Source organism: Rattus rattus, chromosome 11 (genome assembly GCF_011064425.1).
Source record: "Rattus rattus isolate New Zealand chromosome 11, Rrattus_CSIRO_v1, whole genome shotgun sequence".
Taxonomy (NCBI): Eukaryota; Metazoa; Chordata; class Mammalia; order Rodentia; family Muridae; genus Rattus; species Rattus rattus.
Window position 1 is genome coordinate 94,588,237 of NC_046164.1, and position 20,356 is coordinate 94,608,592.

General features: G+C 42.9%; 1 protein-coding gene across 1 annotated transcript in view; it reads left to right on the plus strand.

The window, feature by feature from the left end:
• The window catches only part of Ehbp1 (EH domain binding protein 1), a 255,761-nt gene that overhangs the window by 84,199 nt on the left and 151,206 nt on the right, over positions 1-20,356 (plus strand). The window contains 1 exon segment of the mRNA XM_032916220.1: positions 16,592-16,773. Within this exon segment, the coding sequence (XP_032772111.1) occupies positions 16,592-16,773 (182 nt within the window).

Consider the following 20,356-nt stretch of genomic DNA (forward strand, 5'->3'; position numbering starts at 1 on the left):
GTCGAAGGCTTTGCCTTTTGAGGCAGCCCAACTGCTCTGATGAACCAACATCTCCCTTAGTGTAGAATTTCCTGTTTTCTGCCCAGACAACTAAAGAATAAAAACGCCCGTGTGTTGCCTTTCATCTCTAGTCCGTCTTGTAGGAGTTGAAGGTTTCACTCTTTTTCAGAATACAAGAAACAATTAACTTCTTCTTACAGAATATTTATTTTCATGTCGTTGGATTATTTTTCAAAGGGGTCAGTATCATTCCTGCCTTTAAATGTTATAAAAATACCGTTTCCCATATGTCACTGTTTGTAAGCTACCATTAAATTATTAATGATTTAGTCAGTAAAAATGGTTGCTGTTTTGCCATTGAAATTACCTGACCACAGAACATTCCCCTTTTCTATATTTTTTATGTGTAGGGTATTTTTTTTAACAGTAAGACAAGCGCAACAATATAAGAATTGTCCCAAGAAGTGTTAAAGCCCACATCTACTTTGAGTCTTGGAAATTTGAAGCTATTTTTTAAAACACAGAAGGCAGTGGCCATGAAATCTGAAGCTGCCGCTGAAGCTACCATACTGTAACCATCATCCGAAAATGGTCTAACTCTGGTGGAAAATAGAAAGTAGGTCTTGGGGAGACCAACGCCTTCAATACGTGCTTAGCTGCTATCGTGCTGAGAAAGAAATGTCTGACTTAGATCAAAGTATTTCTCTTTAAGGAGTTTTATATAAAATTGAATTTTTCTTAAAATTCTTAAATACTGTGGAGCCATTGATATTAAAACAAGAAAATGAAAATATTTAAACATTTTATTATTAGTCTTAAAATTAATTTTGTTTCCAAAGAACACCCTTTATTTTAGAAATTAGAAACTTAATTGAAAAGATAACGTTTGGCCATAGTTTTACTTTTAAAAGGAGTAAGGTAATTCTTTTTCCTCAGGGAGCGTGCTAGGCTTCCTGTGGCTCTCTTCAGAAATCCACGTTACCTTTTCAGTACACAGGGCAGATAATCGGTACCTTTGTTCCTCTCACCATGGGCACTGGTGAGCACACTATAAAAGTTTATTGTCTTATTTTTCCCCATATAAAACTTATGGTTTATTAGGGTTTTAAAATATAGGTTAAATCTTAAATGAGTGCAAGGCAGTGCCGTGCGTCACCGACTCCCCTGCCTGGCCACCGTCAGCCTCCCTGCACTTTCACACACCTCTTATTTCTGAGAAACTTACTTTCTCGTATCCCTCCACCCTGAATGTCTACGGTGTCCTCCCTCCTCTTCTCCCACCCCTCTCCACCTCTCCTTCTCTAAGTTTTAAGGATCAGGCAGAGACAGATCTTTTCCTTTCTTTTGTAAGCTTCCTCCTCTCTAGAAACGAAGTCACTACCTGTACAGGACTCTAGGGACTGAAGATACACTGGTGTCATCTTCCCTATGTCCTGTCAGACTGTCAGTCCCTGTGAAAGAGTCCTGCTCTCATCTTTAAAACACAGAACATAAACCAAAGCCAGCATTCAGAAAACCTACCTCGGACGTTTTTGTCTCTACCCCACGAACTTGACTGAACTGTGAACACATCAATACCAAGTATAGTTTTCTCTTTATTTCCAAAGGAGTCACTTAAACCTGCTCACAGCTTTTGACTCTGCATAGCTTTCCTGTCCTTCCGTTTTTGCATGCAGTAACCTGGGAGTAGTTGTTGCTTGACTTGCAGTTTGCGCACCAATAGCATACTGGGCACCACACCAGATACATCCAGCCCCACAGGCACATATGATTGACAGCTCTCCTCAGAATGGCAGTGCTTGTATAACAGCAGAAGAAACTGGCTGGGAAGTTTTATCAACAGTTACCTTAAAGTAACTTGCTAGATGCTGTGCTCCAAGTCTGAGGCTTTAGCTTTCAAAAATAGGACCTTTAAGGTCCTTATCTTTATGGAAAACTAAAGCACGCCTTGTGCTGCTGCTCTACTTGTCAGCCTGTGAAGGGACATATTCACTTACCTCAGCATGACTCCCTCCCCTGTTAATAGTGGATAGAGGACATCCAGAAGTGAACTTTGACCTCCGCCTACCTAAAACCGAGCCAAAGAACAGTGACAAAAACTGCCAGTGAAAACAGGAGAGCTAAAGATAGAATCTCAAGTACCCACTAAGCCTTGTGAGTTCATTGGTTCTCACCAGAGTGAAAGCTGCAGCAGTACAGACGTAATGTCCAGCCAACTGCTCGCCATTTTAGAGGGGTTGACCCAGCAGGTGATGAGAATGGCCTGCAAAACCAAACCCAAAGCAAACCAAATAAAACCAAAACCACACAAGAGGTTAGTGAGCTTCTAACCTCTGTTACAGCAAATGAAGTGCAGCATAGATGTGTGTGTGTGCGTGTGCGTGTGTGTGTGCGCGCGCGCACGTGCGTGTGGTGTACGGTTGATTCCAAGCATCCAGGTCAGATTGCTCACAACTGGTCTCTCTGGGCATCCCTATGCATGTGGGTGTTGGCATCCCTTCTCACACAGAAATTGTAACATAAAATTAGAATGTATTCTTTGTATCCTTGAAAACTAAATATCAGGAAAAACCCCTCAACTCTTCTTCGCACATATCAAGTGCAGGCAGTGCCCGCCTCTTCAGAAATTTAAATACCAGTGGTTGTGAGTTTTAAGAATGGCTCTTTCCTTAGTGGTGCGACCCTGGAAAAGCCAGTGAAAATCTCTGCACTGTAACTTACTTCTCTATAAAAGGGGCGTAAAAGCACGCCTACTTCACAGAGGCGTCTCTTAACACATGCTATGTTGTTGTTGTTATTATTATTAACTTTTTCTTTTGTTTTCCACTCCAGATTTTATTCCCCTCCCGTCCAACCTCCAAGGATTTCATATCCCATACCCCACCCCCCACCCCCACCCCACCCACCCTACAAGACCTCTAAACCTCCTGGGGCCTCCAGTCTCTTGGGGGTTAGGTGCATCCTCTCTGACTGAACCCAGACCCGCCAGTCCTCTGCTGTATCTGTGTCAGGGTCATCTCAGCTGGTGTATGCTGCCTGGTTGGTGATCCAGTGTCTGAGAGATCTCAGGGGTCCAGGTTAATTAAGACTGCTGGTCCTCCTAAAAGGTCACCCTCCTCCTCCTCTCTTTCCTCCAGCTTTTCCCTAATTCAACTCAGGGGTCAGCAGCTTCTGTCCATTGGTTGGGTGCACATATCTGCATCTGACTCTTTCAGCTGCTTGTCTCTTTTGGTGGGCAGTCATGATAGGTCCCTTTTTGAGAGCGCCCCATAGCTTCAGTAATACTGTCAGGCCTTGGGACCTCCCTTTGAGCTGGATCCCACTTTGGGCCTGTCTCTGGACCTTCTTTTCCTCAGGGTTTTCTCCATTTCCATCTCTGAAGTTCTTTCAGACATAAATAATTATGGGTCAGAGTTTTAACTGTGGGATAGCAACACAAGTGTGGGATTCCTCACTTGTCTTTCGGCTGGAGGTGGGTTCTACAAGTTCCCTCTCCCCACTGTAGGGCATTTCATCTAGGGTCTCTCCCTTTGAGTCCTGAGAGTCTCTCAATTCCCCAGGTCTCTGGTACATTCTGGAGGGTTCTTCCAACCTCTTACCTCCTGAGGTTGCCTGTTCCTTTCTTTCTGCTGGCCCTCAGGGCTTAAAGACGGTGCCTGGCTTGATAGATCACTGTTGACGTTAGTTGTGTTGAGAAATTCGTGGGACAAGCACTTTACTATCTGAACAGAAAACAGTTCAGGGAGTTCTGTTGTTACACGATGTCTTTAATCTCTGTGTGTCTCATGCTTTCGCTGGAAAGGAAAGGAAAGAACTGTGACTGCACTGGTCACATTCTACAGCTGTTTCCTTCTGGCTGCTGGGGACAGGCTCTGGGGCTCTCTCCTGCTTGGCGTGCACTCTCGCTCTTGAGCACTTACCCACAGGCCACGGGATTTTACAAGTATTCCAGGGAGCTGGGTGAGATACCTGTACAAAGCCCTGTGCATAATCGTCACTGAAAAACAGACTGCTTGATTCAGTTGGTTGCGATGTCAACTATCTTTATATCACCGCTTTTATTTGCACAGTATTTTACAGAATTATGCGGAAACCGAGTAGCATGGTTCAGCTTTAAGTTTAAATGGTTAATCCTGCTTTTTTAACTGTAGAAAGTTGAAGGTATTTTATCACCCTGGAGCTGAAAAACACTGAGAAATCAGGCTGTACCTGAAACATCACAGAACATGATGGTAATTATCTGTGTGAATTTTTTTTTTTTAATTTAAAGAAGATCCTACAAATTGCCCCAAAGCAAGTTCAATCCTATCAAAAATATTTCAGTATGTAATTATACTGGAAGCTATGAAATTGGAGCATCAGTATGAAGATCTGGGTACCTCTTTATCCTCACCATTCAAGCTTTTAAGTCTCCTGTAGATGAAGAATAGCCTTCTAAAGGAATTCCTGAGTCACTTGGTTCAGAGTCAAGCAAATCTTTGTGAATCTTTGATTCTGTCACAGGGTGCCAGAATCTAGAAAGTCAAGAAAAGCAGTGTGCCTTAAAACAGTGGCACTTTACAGAGGTGGGATTCTGGAAGTTTTGAAGCCAGCTGCATAAGCTGCTAAGATAGCTACCTGGAGGAGCGAGCAAAGTGTCTATAGGGCTGCCCTCTCTCCTTACAAAGCACATTCAATAACTACACACGTGGTGGCACAGAGCAAATGAGCTGCCCCGTCACAGCAGTGAGAAGCCGAGCCTGGGGACATCCACATGTCCAGTAGTTTCCACTCTCGTTGCGTGCAGCCATATCTGAGTCTGCCTCTTTGTACAAACTCAAGATTTTCTTTGTGTGTGAGCGTGCATGCGTGAGCGTGCATGCATGTGCGTGTGTGGTGGCAGTAGAAAGCCGTGTATGTTGAATTAACTCTGTGTGCTCTGCTTTCGTCCCGATTGCTCTCATTTCGTCTGGCAGGGTGTTATGGCCCAACACTGTAATCCTAGCTCTAGGGAGGCTTGAGGTAAGACGGGTGCCATGGGCCAACCCAGGCTACTTAGTGAGTTCCAGTTAGTTTAGGCTACAATGTGAAACCCTATCTAAAATAAAATCATCTTAATCATTATATATACACACACACACACATACACACACACACACAATATACACACACACACACACACACACAAACACACACACACTATGTCTAGGGCAATTGATAATATAGCTTTTCTCTCTATTTTTTAAATATTTAATATCATTTATAATACAAAATCTATAGGAACTCTGAAATGCATGTCAGTAGCGTCACTGTTTTTAATAGTACTAGGGTGGTGCTTTTTACCGGTACAGGACATTAAAATCCAGGCCTTGCAGGTTAAGAAAGGGTAAAGTGCAGTGGCTGGTGGTTTAGAGTGACAGCTCTGTGGAGACCATGTACTGCTCACTGGGGAAAACGCTAGGAAGTGACACACACTGAGCATGGCGTGACGACCCTAGGCTTGCCTTTTATTTTGACAAGTAGTTTTCACTGAAATACTTAGATTTTTTTCTATAACCTTGCTACGGGAAAAATGATCACATTCTGTCACATACAGATACTTTTGACCAAGCGCCATTAGTGTGCAACCACCAGGCAGTTAACGGGCAGTTTGCAGTTGTAGGTAAAGCCTGTGAGGGAAGGTTCGGACTCTTTCCTAGCAGCCATTGTGCCTATCTCATTCTTCTGCAGGTCAGGCCATTTGCTGAAGAGCTTCAAGGACTAAGTTTTTTAAATGTTTGTGTGTGTATGTATTTCCATATAGACATTTGTGTGGAAGTCAGAGGACAGCTTGGAAGAGCTGGTTCTTTTTTTCTGCTACGTAAGATTCCAGGACTTAAGTCTTCAGAAGAGCCAAGCACAGGAGCTCACCCTGGTGATCCTCGGGCAGGAGGGTAAAGACAGACGGACCTGGAAACTGCTGGTAGGACAGTCTAATCTCCGAGCTCCAGGTCTAGAGAGAGACCCTGTCTCTAAAACTAAGGCAAAGCTAAGATACGAATGGCTAAGGAGGACACTTGGTGTTCACCTCTGGCTTCCACCACACATGGACACGCATTTGTGCACCCATGTGCACACACATGAGCACACACATACAGTGGAGTAGAAATCATGTTAAAGAGGGGAGGTGAGTGGAAGCACAGTAGGGGTAAAATAGAGCGGCTAGATCAGCTTTTCCCTGATGGGAAGGTGGTACTTGAGTCGGTGTAGGGAGAGCCTGAGCACTCTCCTTCCCTGTAGCAGTGAACCAGCAGCTAAGATGGCTTTGGAGCGCAATGTGCCAGTTACATGGTCGGGCTTAGGCTGTCACACCCCACGGCTATTCTCATTTGATGAGTCTATTCTGGTGCCTGAGTTGAGCCTCCTGCTTCAGCTTGCCCTGGTCTGCTTCCACAACTTCCCCAGCAGATTAACTGCAGATCCCCGGAGTGTTCAGGCTGCCAGGATAGCTCCTTGGCAGACATTGGGTTCTCTCAAGGAGAAGCCTGGTCCCTGCTAAATGACAGGAGGGACAGTTGGGCATCCTGCCCACTGCTGACCAGAATCTCTCCTGTGCTGGAATGTGTAGCTGATTTGGAGGCTGGTGAGGTCTCTGAGCTGATCTTGAGGGTGGGCCTGCCTGCCTTCCCCGGGGTTTGGTGGTGTTTTCTGTCTCTGCCTTTGCACTGGGGAGGCAGGCAGTGAGCCTTGCTGCATGGCATCTCTCAGGTTGTCACTCTTCTTCCTGTCTGCACTCTCGTGTGTCCCCTGTAGCCTCTGTGACTTTATGGAGTCTTCGCCTGTTATTTTGGGTTATACGTAGGCAGCTTCTGGTCCAGAAGGCATGCATTCTTAATCTGTTACAAAAAAATGTTTTTATTCCACAAGTAATAATGACTCTTTTATAGAATATCGGTTGCTGTCCACAATTCCCAGCCTCTGTTATGCGTTTTTTTACTTTATCAAATATCTCTTAGCACGCTCAGCTTAGATAGTAATTCTTGCTTTGATAACTCTAACATCCCTTTCATATTAGAATCTGTGCTGATGTTTGTTTCTTCAGACCACAGCTCTTGCCCTTAGTGTGAGCTGTCCCTTTTTTTTCTCCTTGGTAGCTGGACGGGATGTACTGGGCAACCGGAACTGCTGTGCGCACGTCTTGAGTGCTGGTGTGGAGATGTGGAGAGGGGGTGGAGTCCAGGTTGCTGGTGTGTCTGTACCACTAAGTGGTGAGCTTCGCAAATGTCTTTCAATGTGTCCCCCTCCTAGGGAGGATGATGTTGTTAGAACAGACTGTGAATCTGATAAAACTTTTCTAGGTAAAGTGAGATACGGTTCCTTTCTTCCTGTATTAGCACAAGGGGAATTTCTCAGATAGTTAGCACCTGGAGTTAGTGCTGAAAAGTACTTGGATGGATTCTTATAAGTGGGTCCCTCTTTTAACTTGCAGATTTGACTATACGTAGCCTCTAGCAATTCCTCAATTACAGCTGGATTTTCCTGTCTTAACCTCGATTCCCAAGGAGGTCTGTGACTTTTGGATTTACTCATCTGCTCCATCTGCATTGTCACAGGCCTTGATCTGCTTGTCTAGCTGCACAATTTTGTGGGCATTAGCTTGCCCTATGACTTAGCTTTTCATATGTATCTAAGACTTGATACTTTTCAGTTTATTTCTTTAACTTTTCACTTTTATGAAGACCCAGTAGTGATTTTGAAGTTCCTTACATGTAGAACTAGACTAGAAGTCTGATAAAAGAAAGCATGTTTAGAAATCATGGTGGACAAACCAAGAAAATACTAAATATCTTAGCAACAACATAGCAAGCGAAAGCTTAAAGAGCTCTGGAAATCTTTTAAAACAAAAGACCCAAATAGATACGGAGCAAAGGCACAAAAGTGAAAATGCGGATAGAGCATCCGAGTAAATTCAAAAGTCACAGATATCAAATGAGTGCTTTCTTACAGCAGAGCAAGTATTTAAAAAAGAATGAAAGAAAGAAAATGGTGCTCTTATGAGCATGGTCAGCGAGACTAGCGTTATATGCCCAAAGTTATAGATTGGTTTAATCTCCTTGGAAAAGCAATTTAGTGACATTTTTAAATGACCAGATTGTTTTTTATCTTTGTATGTGTGCATGTGTGTGCATGCACATACACAGGTGGAGCTTGAAGGACAGCGTCAAGCATCAGTCCATGCTTCCACCTCTCAGACAGATTCCTCCCTTGTCTCAGCATACACCAGACTAACTGAATGCCTGGAATTCTTCTAACTCTTCCTCCATCCCACTGTGCCGGGATTATAGATGCTGTTAGGGTTACTGTTGCTGTGATGAAACGCATGGCCACTACTCTTTATAAAAGAAAGCACTTCCTTGGGGCTGGCTTACACTTTCAGAGATTTAATATAATATCGTTATGGTAGGAAGCATGGCATCACACAGGTAGACATGGTGCTGGAGAGGTAGCTAAGAGTCCTGTATCCAGATCGCAGGCAGTAGAGAGGGCTAGGAGGGAGCGATGACCTTGGGGCTTGGCTAGAACATTTGAAATCCAAAACACTCCCAGTGACTTACTTCCTCCAACAAGGCCACACCTCCCGATCCATGTCAAGTGACACCACCCCCATGACCAAACATTCCAATCTATGAGACTTTTGGAGACATTCTTATTCAAACCACCACAGATGCACCCTGCTGTGCCTGGATTTATGTGATTCTGAGAATCTACGCGTGGCTCTTTATACCTGGGAATTAAGTGCTTTACTCCCTGAGCTATCTCTTTGGCCCTCTAATAACAATAGCAATCATCGTCATTATCATCATCCTCATCTTCCTCATCACCACCACCACCACCACCATTACCATCACCACCATCATCACCACCACCATCATCATCATCACCACCACCACCACCATCCCCACCATCACCACCACCATCACCACCACCACCATTACCACCACCACCATCACCATCACCACCACCATCATCATCACCACCACCATCATCATCACCACCATCATCATCACCACACCACATCACCACCACCATCAACATCACCACCACCACCAACATCATCACCACCACCACCATCATTATTATTTCTTCTTCTTCTTCTTCTTCTTCTTCTTCTTCTTCTTCTTCTTCTTCTTCTTCTTCTTCTTCTTCTTCTTCTTCTTCTTCTTCCTCTTCTTCCTCCTCCTCCTCCTCCTCCTCCTCCTCCTTCTCCTCCTTTTCTTCTTCCTCTTCCTCCTCAATATTTTCTTCTGGGCCTGGAGAGATGGATTAGTAGTTAAGAACACAAGAACAGGGGGTTGGGTATTTAGCTCAGTGGTAGAGTGCTTGCCTAGGAAGCGCAAGGCCCTGGGTTCGATCCCCAGCTCCGAAAAAAAAAGAACCAGAAAAAACAAAACAAAAAAAAAAAAAAAACCAAACAAACAAAACAAACAAACAAAAAAAAAACACAAGAACACTGACTATTCACTTCCAGAAGATCCAGGTTTGATTCCCAGCACCCACATGGTCACTCACAATTGTCTGTAATTTCAATTCTAGTGCATTTGATACCCTCCTGGGGCCTCCACAGGCACCAGGGACACACGTGGTGCACGGACATATGTAAGGCAAAGCACCTCTACATATAACATAAATTAAACTTTTAAAAATCTCAGTTCTAAAAATCTGCCCTAAGGAAAAGAGAGTCCCAAAATATTTTGGTTATAAAAATGTGGAAGTGGGCTGGAGAGATGGCTCAGGGGTTAAGAGCACCCAACTACTCTTCCACAGGTCCTGAGTTCAATTCCCAGCAACCACATGATGGCTCACAACCATCTGTAAAGAGATCCGATGCCCTCTTCTGGTGTATCTGAAGACAGCTACAGTGTACTTATATATAATAAATGAATAAATCTTAAAAAAATAAAAAAAAATGTGGAAGTAACTTTATCTAAAATAATCAGAAAGTTATAAAATTTATGATACAGCAATATTATATAGAATAATACATTATCTAGATATAGGCTTATTCTATAGAGTTAGAATATTAAATTGTAATAATAGGATTCTGCAAATAGTACCTATAAGAACTAGAGGAAGGTATGTTAAAACTACTATGGTTTCACTTAGGTAATAACGCTTGAATGTTTCCTTTTTACACTTTGTGCATTTACAGTTTTCTGTGGTGAGTTTTACACAATCAAAAGGTGTAATATCTGAGACATGATTACTCTCGTAGACTCCTAGAAGATGAGACACAGATATGTATGAAATGATACTGAGGTGGGGATCGGGCGTGAGGGGCAGGGGAAGTGTCCGGATTCCAGAGAGCGTTAGCAATTAGAACCGTTTAGTTTTCTGAGTCCCTGGATCAAGAGACTGGGATAGGGCCGAGTCAGTTGGACTGTGTTGTATTTATGAAACGTGAAGTAGTCATCCTTGAGTGCTTAGACAGAGCTTAGAGATAGTTAGCTCTGTAATGGAGACCTAGGAATCAGCATCAGCATGTACTTTTCAGTTCTGGCCATAAAATCCTTAAGAACCAACTCTTTCTGTAAACTTGAGGTGATTATATTTCTCTTCCTGCATCTGACTGAAGACTTTTAAAACTCTGCTTATTGACTTTCATAAGGTTAAGCGGGTGCATGTGGTTATCCCTGGGGACTTCTGTTTCCATTAGCATCACAGGGGAGGAGGCCAATAGACAGACACTGCAGGACACCTCTGTAGTAGACTCAACACCAGGGTCTCCTTCTTCCTTCAAATGTGGACAGCCTGCAGCCTGTTTAGACCTCTGGCTAAATACTTTGATTTGTATTTTATGACTATGTGGAGTTTCCCTTTGACAGGTGGAGGGCTTTTGGGTTTTTTTTTTTTTTTTAATCTTTAATCTTTTTGTACACTCCAGTCATTATCCCCCTCCTGTTCTGCCCTCTGGCAGTTCCTCATCCCATTCCTCCTCCCCCACCTCTCCAAAAGGATATCTCCATATTCCCCCTCCCACCCCACAGGGCCTCCCCATTCCCTGGGGATCAAGTATCTAAAGAGTTAGTTGTGTCTTCTCTCATTGAGGGCAGACAGGGCAGTCCTCTTCTGTATAGTGTGGGGGGCCTCAGATAGCTCCTCTATGCCGCCTGGTTGGTGGCTCAGTGTCCGAGAGATCTCAAGGGGTCCAGGTTAGTTGAGACTGCTGGTCTTCCTATGGGGTCACCCTCCTCCTCAGCTTCTTCCAGCCTTTCCCTAATTCAACTACAGGGTTCCCTGACTTCTGTCCATTGGTTGGGTGTTAAGTATCCACGTCTGACTGTGTCAGCTGCTTGTTGGGCCTCTCAGAGGACAGCCATGCCAGGCTCCTGTCTATAAGCACACCATAGCATCAGTAGTCTCTGGCCTTGGAGCCTCCCCTTGAGATGGGTCCCAGTTTGGGCTGTCACTGGACCTCCTTTCCCTCAGTCTCTTCTCCGTTTCGGTCCCTGCAGTTCTTTTAGACAGGAACAATTCTGGGTCAGAGTTTTTGGTTGTGGGATGGCAACCCCATCCCTCCACTTGATGCCCTGACTTTCTACTGGAGGTGGACTCTACAAGTGAGGTGGAGGGTTTTTATTTAGACTTTTTTTTAAGAGGAAAGCTAGATTTGATTTTAAAATTGATGTGGTTTTCTGAATCAGTGCTTGCGAGTATGTATCTCATAGGGAGTTTTTTAGTTGTTGATTCTTCCTATTGACACTTTGCTACTAATGTCTCTTCCACCAGAGCATCGGAGTTGGTATTTTAGCTTACACGGTTTCTAATTAAGTCTTTGTGGTTGAGAGAGCTCCTGTAGCATGTCTGCTTTAGCATTTAATTGCTCCATGAATTCCAAATTGAATTCTGTAGTGCTTCATTTTGGTCTGCTGGTGAAGCAGAGATCAGCATGGCCTGAGAAATGCTATGTTGTGCAGTTCGAGAGCCCAGCATCACAGTTTTAAAGTCAGACTTGTTGCCCTTCTAGATTAACTTCATCATTTCAGCCTGAAGTTTAGAATGTCATCACAGAGCTTAATAAAAGGACGCCAGCCACCTAAGTCACTTTAACTTTGAAAATAATGGCATTTTTTTTGTCTTGATATTGCAGGATAACAAGTAATTTTGTTTTAGAAAAAACAGCGGCTTGAGTTTTTAGGTATGAATGCCAAGTACCAAATAGTTCTGTCTTTGACAGGCACACTGTGAGGTGTCCCTGCCTTGGGCTGGCAGGTTGGATTAAGAAACTGCCGTCATGTCTTCAGTGTCTACATGGTCTCCTATGACAATTTTGGTTTTCTGATGAGTAGTGAGAGTGCTTATTCAGGTAACGAGTGCTCATTCTTTACTCTGTAAAATAATTCATGCACTGGTGAGTCAGAGGGCAAGACTGTCTAACTCAAAATTTTAAATAAAAACAGCATTAATTCCGTCATCTTCTTAGCATGTTCTTCAGAATTCCTGTTGCCTGTCATTTTATTTCCTGGTGCCCTGATTCAGTAGGACCTAGAACTTGATAGTTCTTGAGGACAGGGGCATGAGTAGACTCAAGTCCTGGGCAGGGAGATTCTAGAAGGGCGGATGCTGCAGGTACTGATTGACCCTTACGGTGAGGCTGAGGCCTAGCATCTAAAGTTTAATTCTCAGTGGACAGAACGCGGGCGTCATAGCACGGTGATCACAGACGGGGCCTAGAGAATAAATGCCCAGCAACCTCATTAGTTGTAGATGTGACTGTGGACAAGTAAACTTTATCGTGATGACTCCTTACCAAAACTCAAATGAAGTATTCCGCTTCTGGCAGAAGTGCAGTGTAAGTAGAGAGAGATACTTTGAGCTCTTGGAAACTAGAAAAAAACTGGAATAATATGACAGAAATTTTAAGGCTAGTTCTGAAATGACCTTAATGACTCAATCATAAGTCAACACCAATAGCTGAAACAGGTGGTCTAGAAGTGCTGCTCCTCGGGCGATCGATCGCACAGAGGGTTCCATCTCCAGGAACTGAGGCTTACCGCTTTTACCTCTGTGTAGAGATTCAGGAATGGTGCAGAATAGTCCACAGATGGAACTCTAGCCTTACTGAATACAGCCAAGACTGCAGAATCAGGACAAGCATTAAGTGAGTGACGTGCCACGTGACAAAGTGAAGATGTCTGCCTAGAGGACTCACGCTGCCTCACAGAGACACGGAGCAAGGAGAAGGACGTGGCCGTGACGGAGCTGTAAACTCATTCGCCCTCTTTTCCTGAAACATAACTTGTCGTGGTAAAAATAAGAAAGTGGCGGAACCAAGTCCCAAAAGTGCGTGGACGGTTTTTATTGAAACTATTAAACCTGTGGATCCATGGTTAGTAGGTTGAGATCCTCACAATACTGAGTTTCATTACTCTAAAATAAGGTTTTCCTCTCTACATACTTACTCCAGTCTCGAAAGTTTCAGTGTATGTCACTTTATACAGGGATTGTACATCTTCTTCTAGATTTAATCCTCTGCACTTTCTGTGGTTAGTATAAACCATGCACTCTTTAGCACTTGTGGATGAACAATTTCTTGCATACAGAAAGGCAATGTGGCTAGGTATTACATCTATGAAATCTTTATAATACTCTTTATTAATGTCATAGAATACATTTCCTTTGGGGTTTCTATTTTATCCTAACTTCTTTTTTTTTTTTTTCCTTTTCTTTTTTTCGGAGCTGGGGACCGAACCCAGGGCCTTGCGCTTGCTAGGCAAGCGCTCTACCACTGAGCTAAATCCCTAACCCCTTATCCTAACTTCTTAAAAACCAGTTTTATATTTCATTTTTCCAAACTACAATTTTTTTTCTTGATGATCTCTTGAACTGTCAGGGTAACATTCTTGATTATATAAACGAAGAAGCCATTTGTGCATTATTCTGGTAAATGAAGGGACCATTTATGTGTCTCTCTCAATCTTGAAAAGGAGAGCTTTGGCTTTAATCTATATCATATTCCCTGTATATCTCCTCTTTGTAAATATGACCCTCTGTAAAATGAAGTTTCCTTTAGGTTACTAGCTTGCTTTGGGGTTTTAATTTTGTTCATACAGATGAGTACCATTTTTAGGCTTCTGTCTTTCACAATAACTTTTTATTACCCTTTCCGTGTTCATCTCTAAAAGTGTATACGTTTATATGTTCAGTCACATTCAACACTCATCTGCCCCATTTCTCTTTCGTTCCTAAACAATTCTTTCTAGAAGCTATGCCATTAACCTTCCCTCATAACAGGTTTTCAGCTCTGCTGACCCTTATGAGGTCACCTACCCCACTGCTTTCTACTTATTTGTAACATTTTCATCTTACTTCCTTTGTAAGCACATTCTATCTAAACTCCTGGATTTTGATCAGCTTTTACTTTGCCTATCTACAAAATATTCACAGAGGTGGAGGGAGGAGATGGTGGTCTGTGGCTGGCTGAGAACCAGCTGCCTATGTTTAGGATGTGAGGAAGTGGGACGCAGACCTCTGTTTGTTTATTTCGTAAAAGCACTCTCAGTTTGGTTTTCTGTTGAGCAGAACTCAGGAGATTTTGTTTCAGTGCTGTGGCAGGGTCTGTTTGGCCCGTAGGATACTGTGTTTGTTGTCTGTTGCTTCAGACCTGCCCATTGCCGAGGTCTTAAGCAGAAAAGCTTTTCTATATGACATTTGCTTTAAAAATAATGACATTGACAGAACGTTAATCATAAAAACTCTATAGCTTAAAAGCAGTATCTTCAAACGCAGCTTTTAGAATTATGGAATTTCTAAGCTATGTTAATTTCGTACTTTATTACAAAATTAAATTGTTATATTAGGGATCAATGTCATGCTTTTGTGACAGAGAACAAGCATTGGAAGTAATAAGTGACAGTTTGTGTGTCGTGCTTTTCAGCCGGGACTGCACAGTCTGTATTATATGTAGAAGTTGTTAGCTATTCTCAAGGTACAATAAGAGATTATTGTTCATATCAGTGTAATAAATTGATATTCTCCAACTGTACTTTTTCATTTTGCACATTGTCAGAACCTTGGACCTTAATCTTATCCTTTGATTGACAGCAGCGACCAGGGAGAGAACACTTGTATTGTTAGGGATAGTCACATCTGTTCAACCTGATTCGGTTGAGGACATTTGCATATTCTTAAGTATTTCTTCCGAGAGGGCTTAACTTCTCAAGTGCTTGATGCATTTTTGAAATTCATTCATAAGGTATGTGCATGCACTAATAGTTCCATACAATATTGCGGTGCATAATCTGACAGATAAGACCGCATTGGGCATAGGTGTCCCTTGGGTGACATTACACTTTACTTAGTTGTTAGGTGGAAATGTTAGGTTTGGAAAAAGGTCTTGTAATGCTTTGATTCAAGCAGAGTAGCCTTACCTTAGGCAAATTCACCTCTCACAGGGTGAGTCAAGATTTATTGAACAGTAATACAAAGGTATCTGTGATAAAATTTCTTGCCATGGTTGGAAAATTGAGTAATTTTGTAAGAAATAATTATAAAACATGAATGGCTTTGTTTAGTAACTTCTTATTATATAGAGACCATTACTGAAGTTTCTTGACTTGCTCAAGATCGCATGGCTTAGACATGAAGCCTTAAAATTGCTTTCAATTCCAAGATCAGTGGACCTAAAAGAAAACATGGGTAGTACATGGATGACTTTAGTTCACATTACACAAACTAGCCTGTGTCTGAGTTTCCTCTTGCCAGTAAAACACAACAAAAGGTTATTCTACGCGCTTTCATATGTCTCCAGAATTTATATGGAATCCTACATGTGGTTAGTGCCCAGTTATACACTGCCCTGTTCTCATCAACCCCCTAAGCCCTTACTGTATAGAAAGCAGTCGTGAAACATGAGGCATTGTTAATGAAATATTAAGCACTTCTGATTATAAACAGGCTTCTTTTGGTATTGAAATGAATGGGCACTAGCTGTTTTAAAGAACGTTTTTAGATATGCTGGGATCAGCAAGCAGTGTTGCCATGGGCATGAGATCCGAAAAACACTTTCTTCATTGATATATCTAATCCAAGGAAAGGAGGAAGAATCATGGACTGAAAAGCAGAAAAGGTCCTAGGAAAAATTATGTGTTTAACAGGAAAATACCATTTGATTACATTAATTTAATCAAAGAGAAAAAAAGCGGTTAAAGACTACTTGTGGTGCCTTGCCTGTGATAGATCTTTTTCTCACACTCATCTTGGAGCCATTCCCAGTTTTCCCGAGGCATGGTCTCATAGCTGTGAGGCTGTCTGGGTCTCACAGAGCCCAGGGTAGCTGTAAACTCTGGGTTCTTTACCTCTGCCTACCCTAGTGCTGAGTTACAGGTGTGAGCTCCGCGTGTTCTTCACTGGTTTCCGCCTCACACTTCCCTCGAGAATGGATACTTTTGCCTGGACCGTCTTTCTGTTTTATTTATCTTTATCTGTTTTACTTAGATTTAAAAGCTGTAATAAAAGCTCACCACAATTTTATTATTGCATTACAAGAATTCTTTAGCAAAAGCAGTTCGTATTTCTTTTTTTATTGGCTATAAAATAATTCTAAGCTACATAATTTTTTTTTTTTATCTTTCAGGAATCCCCTTCTGGTCGGAGGAAAGCTCTTGCCACCAGCAACATTAATATGAAGCAGTATGCAAGCCCCATGCCAACCCAGACCGATGTCAAGTTAAAGCTGAAGCCGCTGTCTAAGAAAGTCGTGTCTGCCACCCTCCAGTTCTCTTTGTCCTGTATCTTCCTTCGGGAAGGAAAAGCAACGTAAGGGACTTCATTCACACTGTTTGTAAACGGGCTTGGGCGGCATCCTGCAGCTTACCAGTCTCTCTCAGTCTCTGTTCTGTCTTCAGAGGATGAATACACTTAGTTTAAAATCCCATCTAGATTCCCTATTTCGACAGTAACATAAAAGTGATTGCAGCTAGTTTCAGTTGTTTGAATTAGATGTTATAGGGCATTGTGTTTGCTTTATGGTTTTTATTGTCTTCATGATAGCAACCGTCCTCTAAAAGTGCAGACAGTTCGATTCTTAGAGCGACCGAGACGTGGAACAAATACAAAAGGAAACGTTTTCAGGACACTGAGGTTGAAAGAGCTGTGGGAATTAAGCCAATCTCTCTCTAGCGTGTAGCCCACCCTTCAGAAACTCCTTAGGAAGGGCGTAAAGGGACAATCCATGTAACTATTATCCTTTCAGAGTCAGTCTGAGCAGGACCTAGTGATGTGCACCTGCTGTCACAGCCCTCAAGGCAAAACCATTTGAGAGCGGCCTGGGCACCACTGGCTGCCATTTGTGTCTCTGTTGCTATGGTACAGCACTGGCCCAAAGCAGCATTCAGGAGGAAGGGATGGATACGACCACAGGCTACAGGCTGTCATTCAAGTGAAGCCAGGCATGGACTCAAGGCAAGGGTTGAAGCAGAAGCAAGTCATGGAGGAATAGAGCTCCTGGGTTTGCTCTTCTTGACTTTCTCAGCCTTCTTTCTATCTCTCCTTTTTCTTATTATTAACTCTTTTATTTATTTACATTTCAAATGTTGTCCTCCTTCCTGGTCCCGCCTCCACAAGCTCCCCACTAACGCCTCCCCACTCCCCTTCACCTCTCAGAGGGTGCTCTCTCACCCTCCCACTCACTCCCGCCTCACCCCTCTAGCATCCCCTTTTCCTGGGGTGTCAAGCCTCCACGGGACCAAGCACCTCCCCTTACACTGAGGCCAGACAAGGCAGTCCTCTGCTACATAGGTAGTGGTGGCCACAGACTAGCCCATGTATGTTCTCTGGTTGCTGACTTAGTTCCTGGGAGCTCCGAGGGGTCTGGTCGGTGGATATTGTTGTTGTTCTTCCTGTGGGGTTGCAAACCTCTTCAACTCCTTCTTAGTGCAGTGGTTGGCTGTGAGTCTGTGTGCGTCTGTCTCAGTCAGGTGCTGGTAGAGCCTCTCAGCCTACTTTCTTATAGAACCCAGACCCACTTGCCTGGAGCCCCCTTCCTCCCTCCCAGGAGCTGGGCTCCCATATCAATCATTAATAAAGACAGTGCCCCACAGACATGCCTACTGGCCAGTCCGATGGAGACAATTCATCAGAAGAGGTCTCTTCTTTTCAAGTAACCAGCACAGAGCCTTTTCAAAAGGCAAGAGGTCTCACCTCTGAAGTGCAGAGTCAGCACTCATTGAAGATAACCAGGTCAGGAATAAGTCCATGTGATCCCTGCAGTGCAATGGTCTACTTGGAGGAGGAGGAGAGGGCCGGCATAAATGGAAATGCTATGCCGAGAATTCCCCAGTAAAGATAACAGAGGAAGACAGCCCAGGCTGAACCACAGTTGTGCACATACTTAGCCCAGGAGAAAGTAGTTGTTGTAATAAATCACATCTTTGGCTGATAAGGCTGGTTTCTGTGTATCACTCAAAGTGAGACATTTGACACCTGTCCCCAAGGCAGTGAGTGACATGGTAGATGGCAACAGTTAGCTGAGGGAGGCTATGTTCCTAGAGAGTGTGATTGGCCGGGTGGTTGAGGGTGGACACACCTTAGGCTTTCTGCTCAACTGTAAATATTGGGGGAAAACAGAAAGCTCTTACCCTGAAGTGTAAGCGGAAGGAAGGAAAGGAAACGGAAGAAGAGAGTGAGGAAACCGAGATCCTCTGAGGGTAGCAGTCCTCCCACTGACAGAAGCAGTCAGCGCATGGCACCGCTCAAAGCTGTCTGGGTAAGAAACAGTTCATGTAGACCAAGAGGCTCAGTCTAATATGGGAGGAATTCTTCGAGCACTCCCTTGATCTCTCCTTCCTTGTTTCCTTCCCATCCCCAGGTCTGTATTAATATCATCATCATCATTATTTGGTTTTATTTTCTTTTATTTTCTAAGAATAGGGTCTAGTGGTTTGGCTCTGGCTGGCCTGGAACTTGCTATGTGGACCTCACTGTTTTGAGCCTGTTACATGCTCTCCCTTGCCGTTACCTCCCAGAGGTTAAGATTACAGCTGCTGTAGCTTGGCTGGCCCTGTTGTCCATTACTGACAGCTGGGAATTAGGAAGTTACTCGTACATGAAGTGATAAAACTTTCCTTATTCATGTAGACTATCTTGAAACTTGTTTAAAAAGAGGGAAATAATTTTGTTAGCTCAGCCCATGTGAAATAAAATGTGAAGAATTTCTATAATTGGCTTAGTTTGCAAAGTTCTATCATATGTAGAAAATCAAATTAATAAAGATTATAAAAGAACAGTATTTTAATTTATTTTTTCTGTTTGAATTTAAAGGGAGTATACAAAACTAAAAGTTTGTGCAACATTAAAATGTTTTGTTGAGTGAGATTTAAGGTAAAAGTAATAGATCAGGTAAACTGAAGTGAATTGTCTTAAGATATCTAATACAAGCTTAATAAGCCTATATTTTTAAATATTTTGAGATAAAAATTCATATCGTATCACATAGATGCCATATAACTTATGGTTAGATGAGGGTTTCCTCTGTGCTTCTTAAAAAGACCAGAGTGGGCTTCAGAAGGTCTGTCTGAGCCTTAGCTTCCCTTTAAGGCCTGTGGCTCATGGGGAACTCGCACAGGCAGTAAGCGTGGTTTGTGGCACTTACCACTCGACCCCCTCCAGCCCACAGATGCAAATTAGATTTCAATTAGGAATTTCTGTTCCAATTCCTTTTGTAAGTTAAGTGGGTTTTTTTGTTTGTTTGGTTGGGGTTTTTCTTTTTGTTTTTGTTTTTGGTTTTGGTTTTTTTTTTTTTTTTTTTTTTTTTAAAATGTCTTTTATTCTTTCACGCATGTGATTGACATGTCTGTGCACCATGCACATGCGTCATACCTGCAGAGGTCAGAAGAGGGCGTTGGCTCCTTTGGAGCTGTAGTTTCAGGTGGTTGTGAGCTGCCATGTGGGTGCTGGAAACTGACCCCGGGTTGTCTGAAGAGCAGCCAGCGCTCTTAACCTCTGAGCCATCTGTCCAGCTCCAAGCTTTATTCTAAAGTTGAGATTTATCTAACTTGTGGACTGTCCTTCTGTTTCATAATACAGGGTTTTGTATCTAGACTCAATGCTCAAGAAACTGGACTTGAATTCTCTGCAGAAACCATTTGTCTTCTGTAGCACCTGCTAAAATCTTACCAGTTAGAGTTAGTCCTGGTGCTCCTCAGTACCGAACATGCCATTCGGAAAGTTACGGGGTGTTTAAAATTCGTAGTTTTAAAATATTCTTATATAACAGAAAGGAAGACTGTTAATATTATTTATTGTATATGTTATCCAAAATGCTTGGTTATGGGAGTTTTCAGATTTCAGGTTTTCCCAGGTTTTGGGGTGTTTTCATGTACATGAGGGTATCTTAGCGATG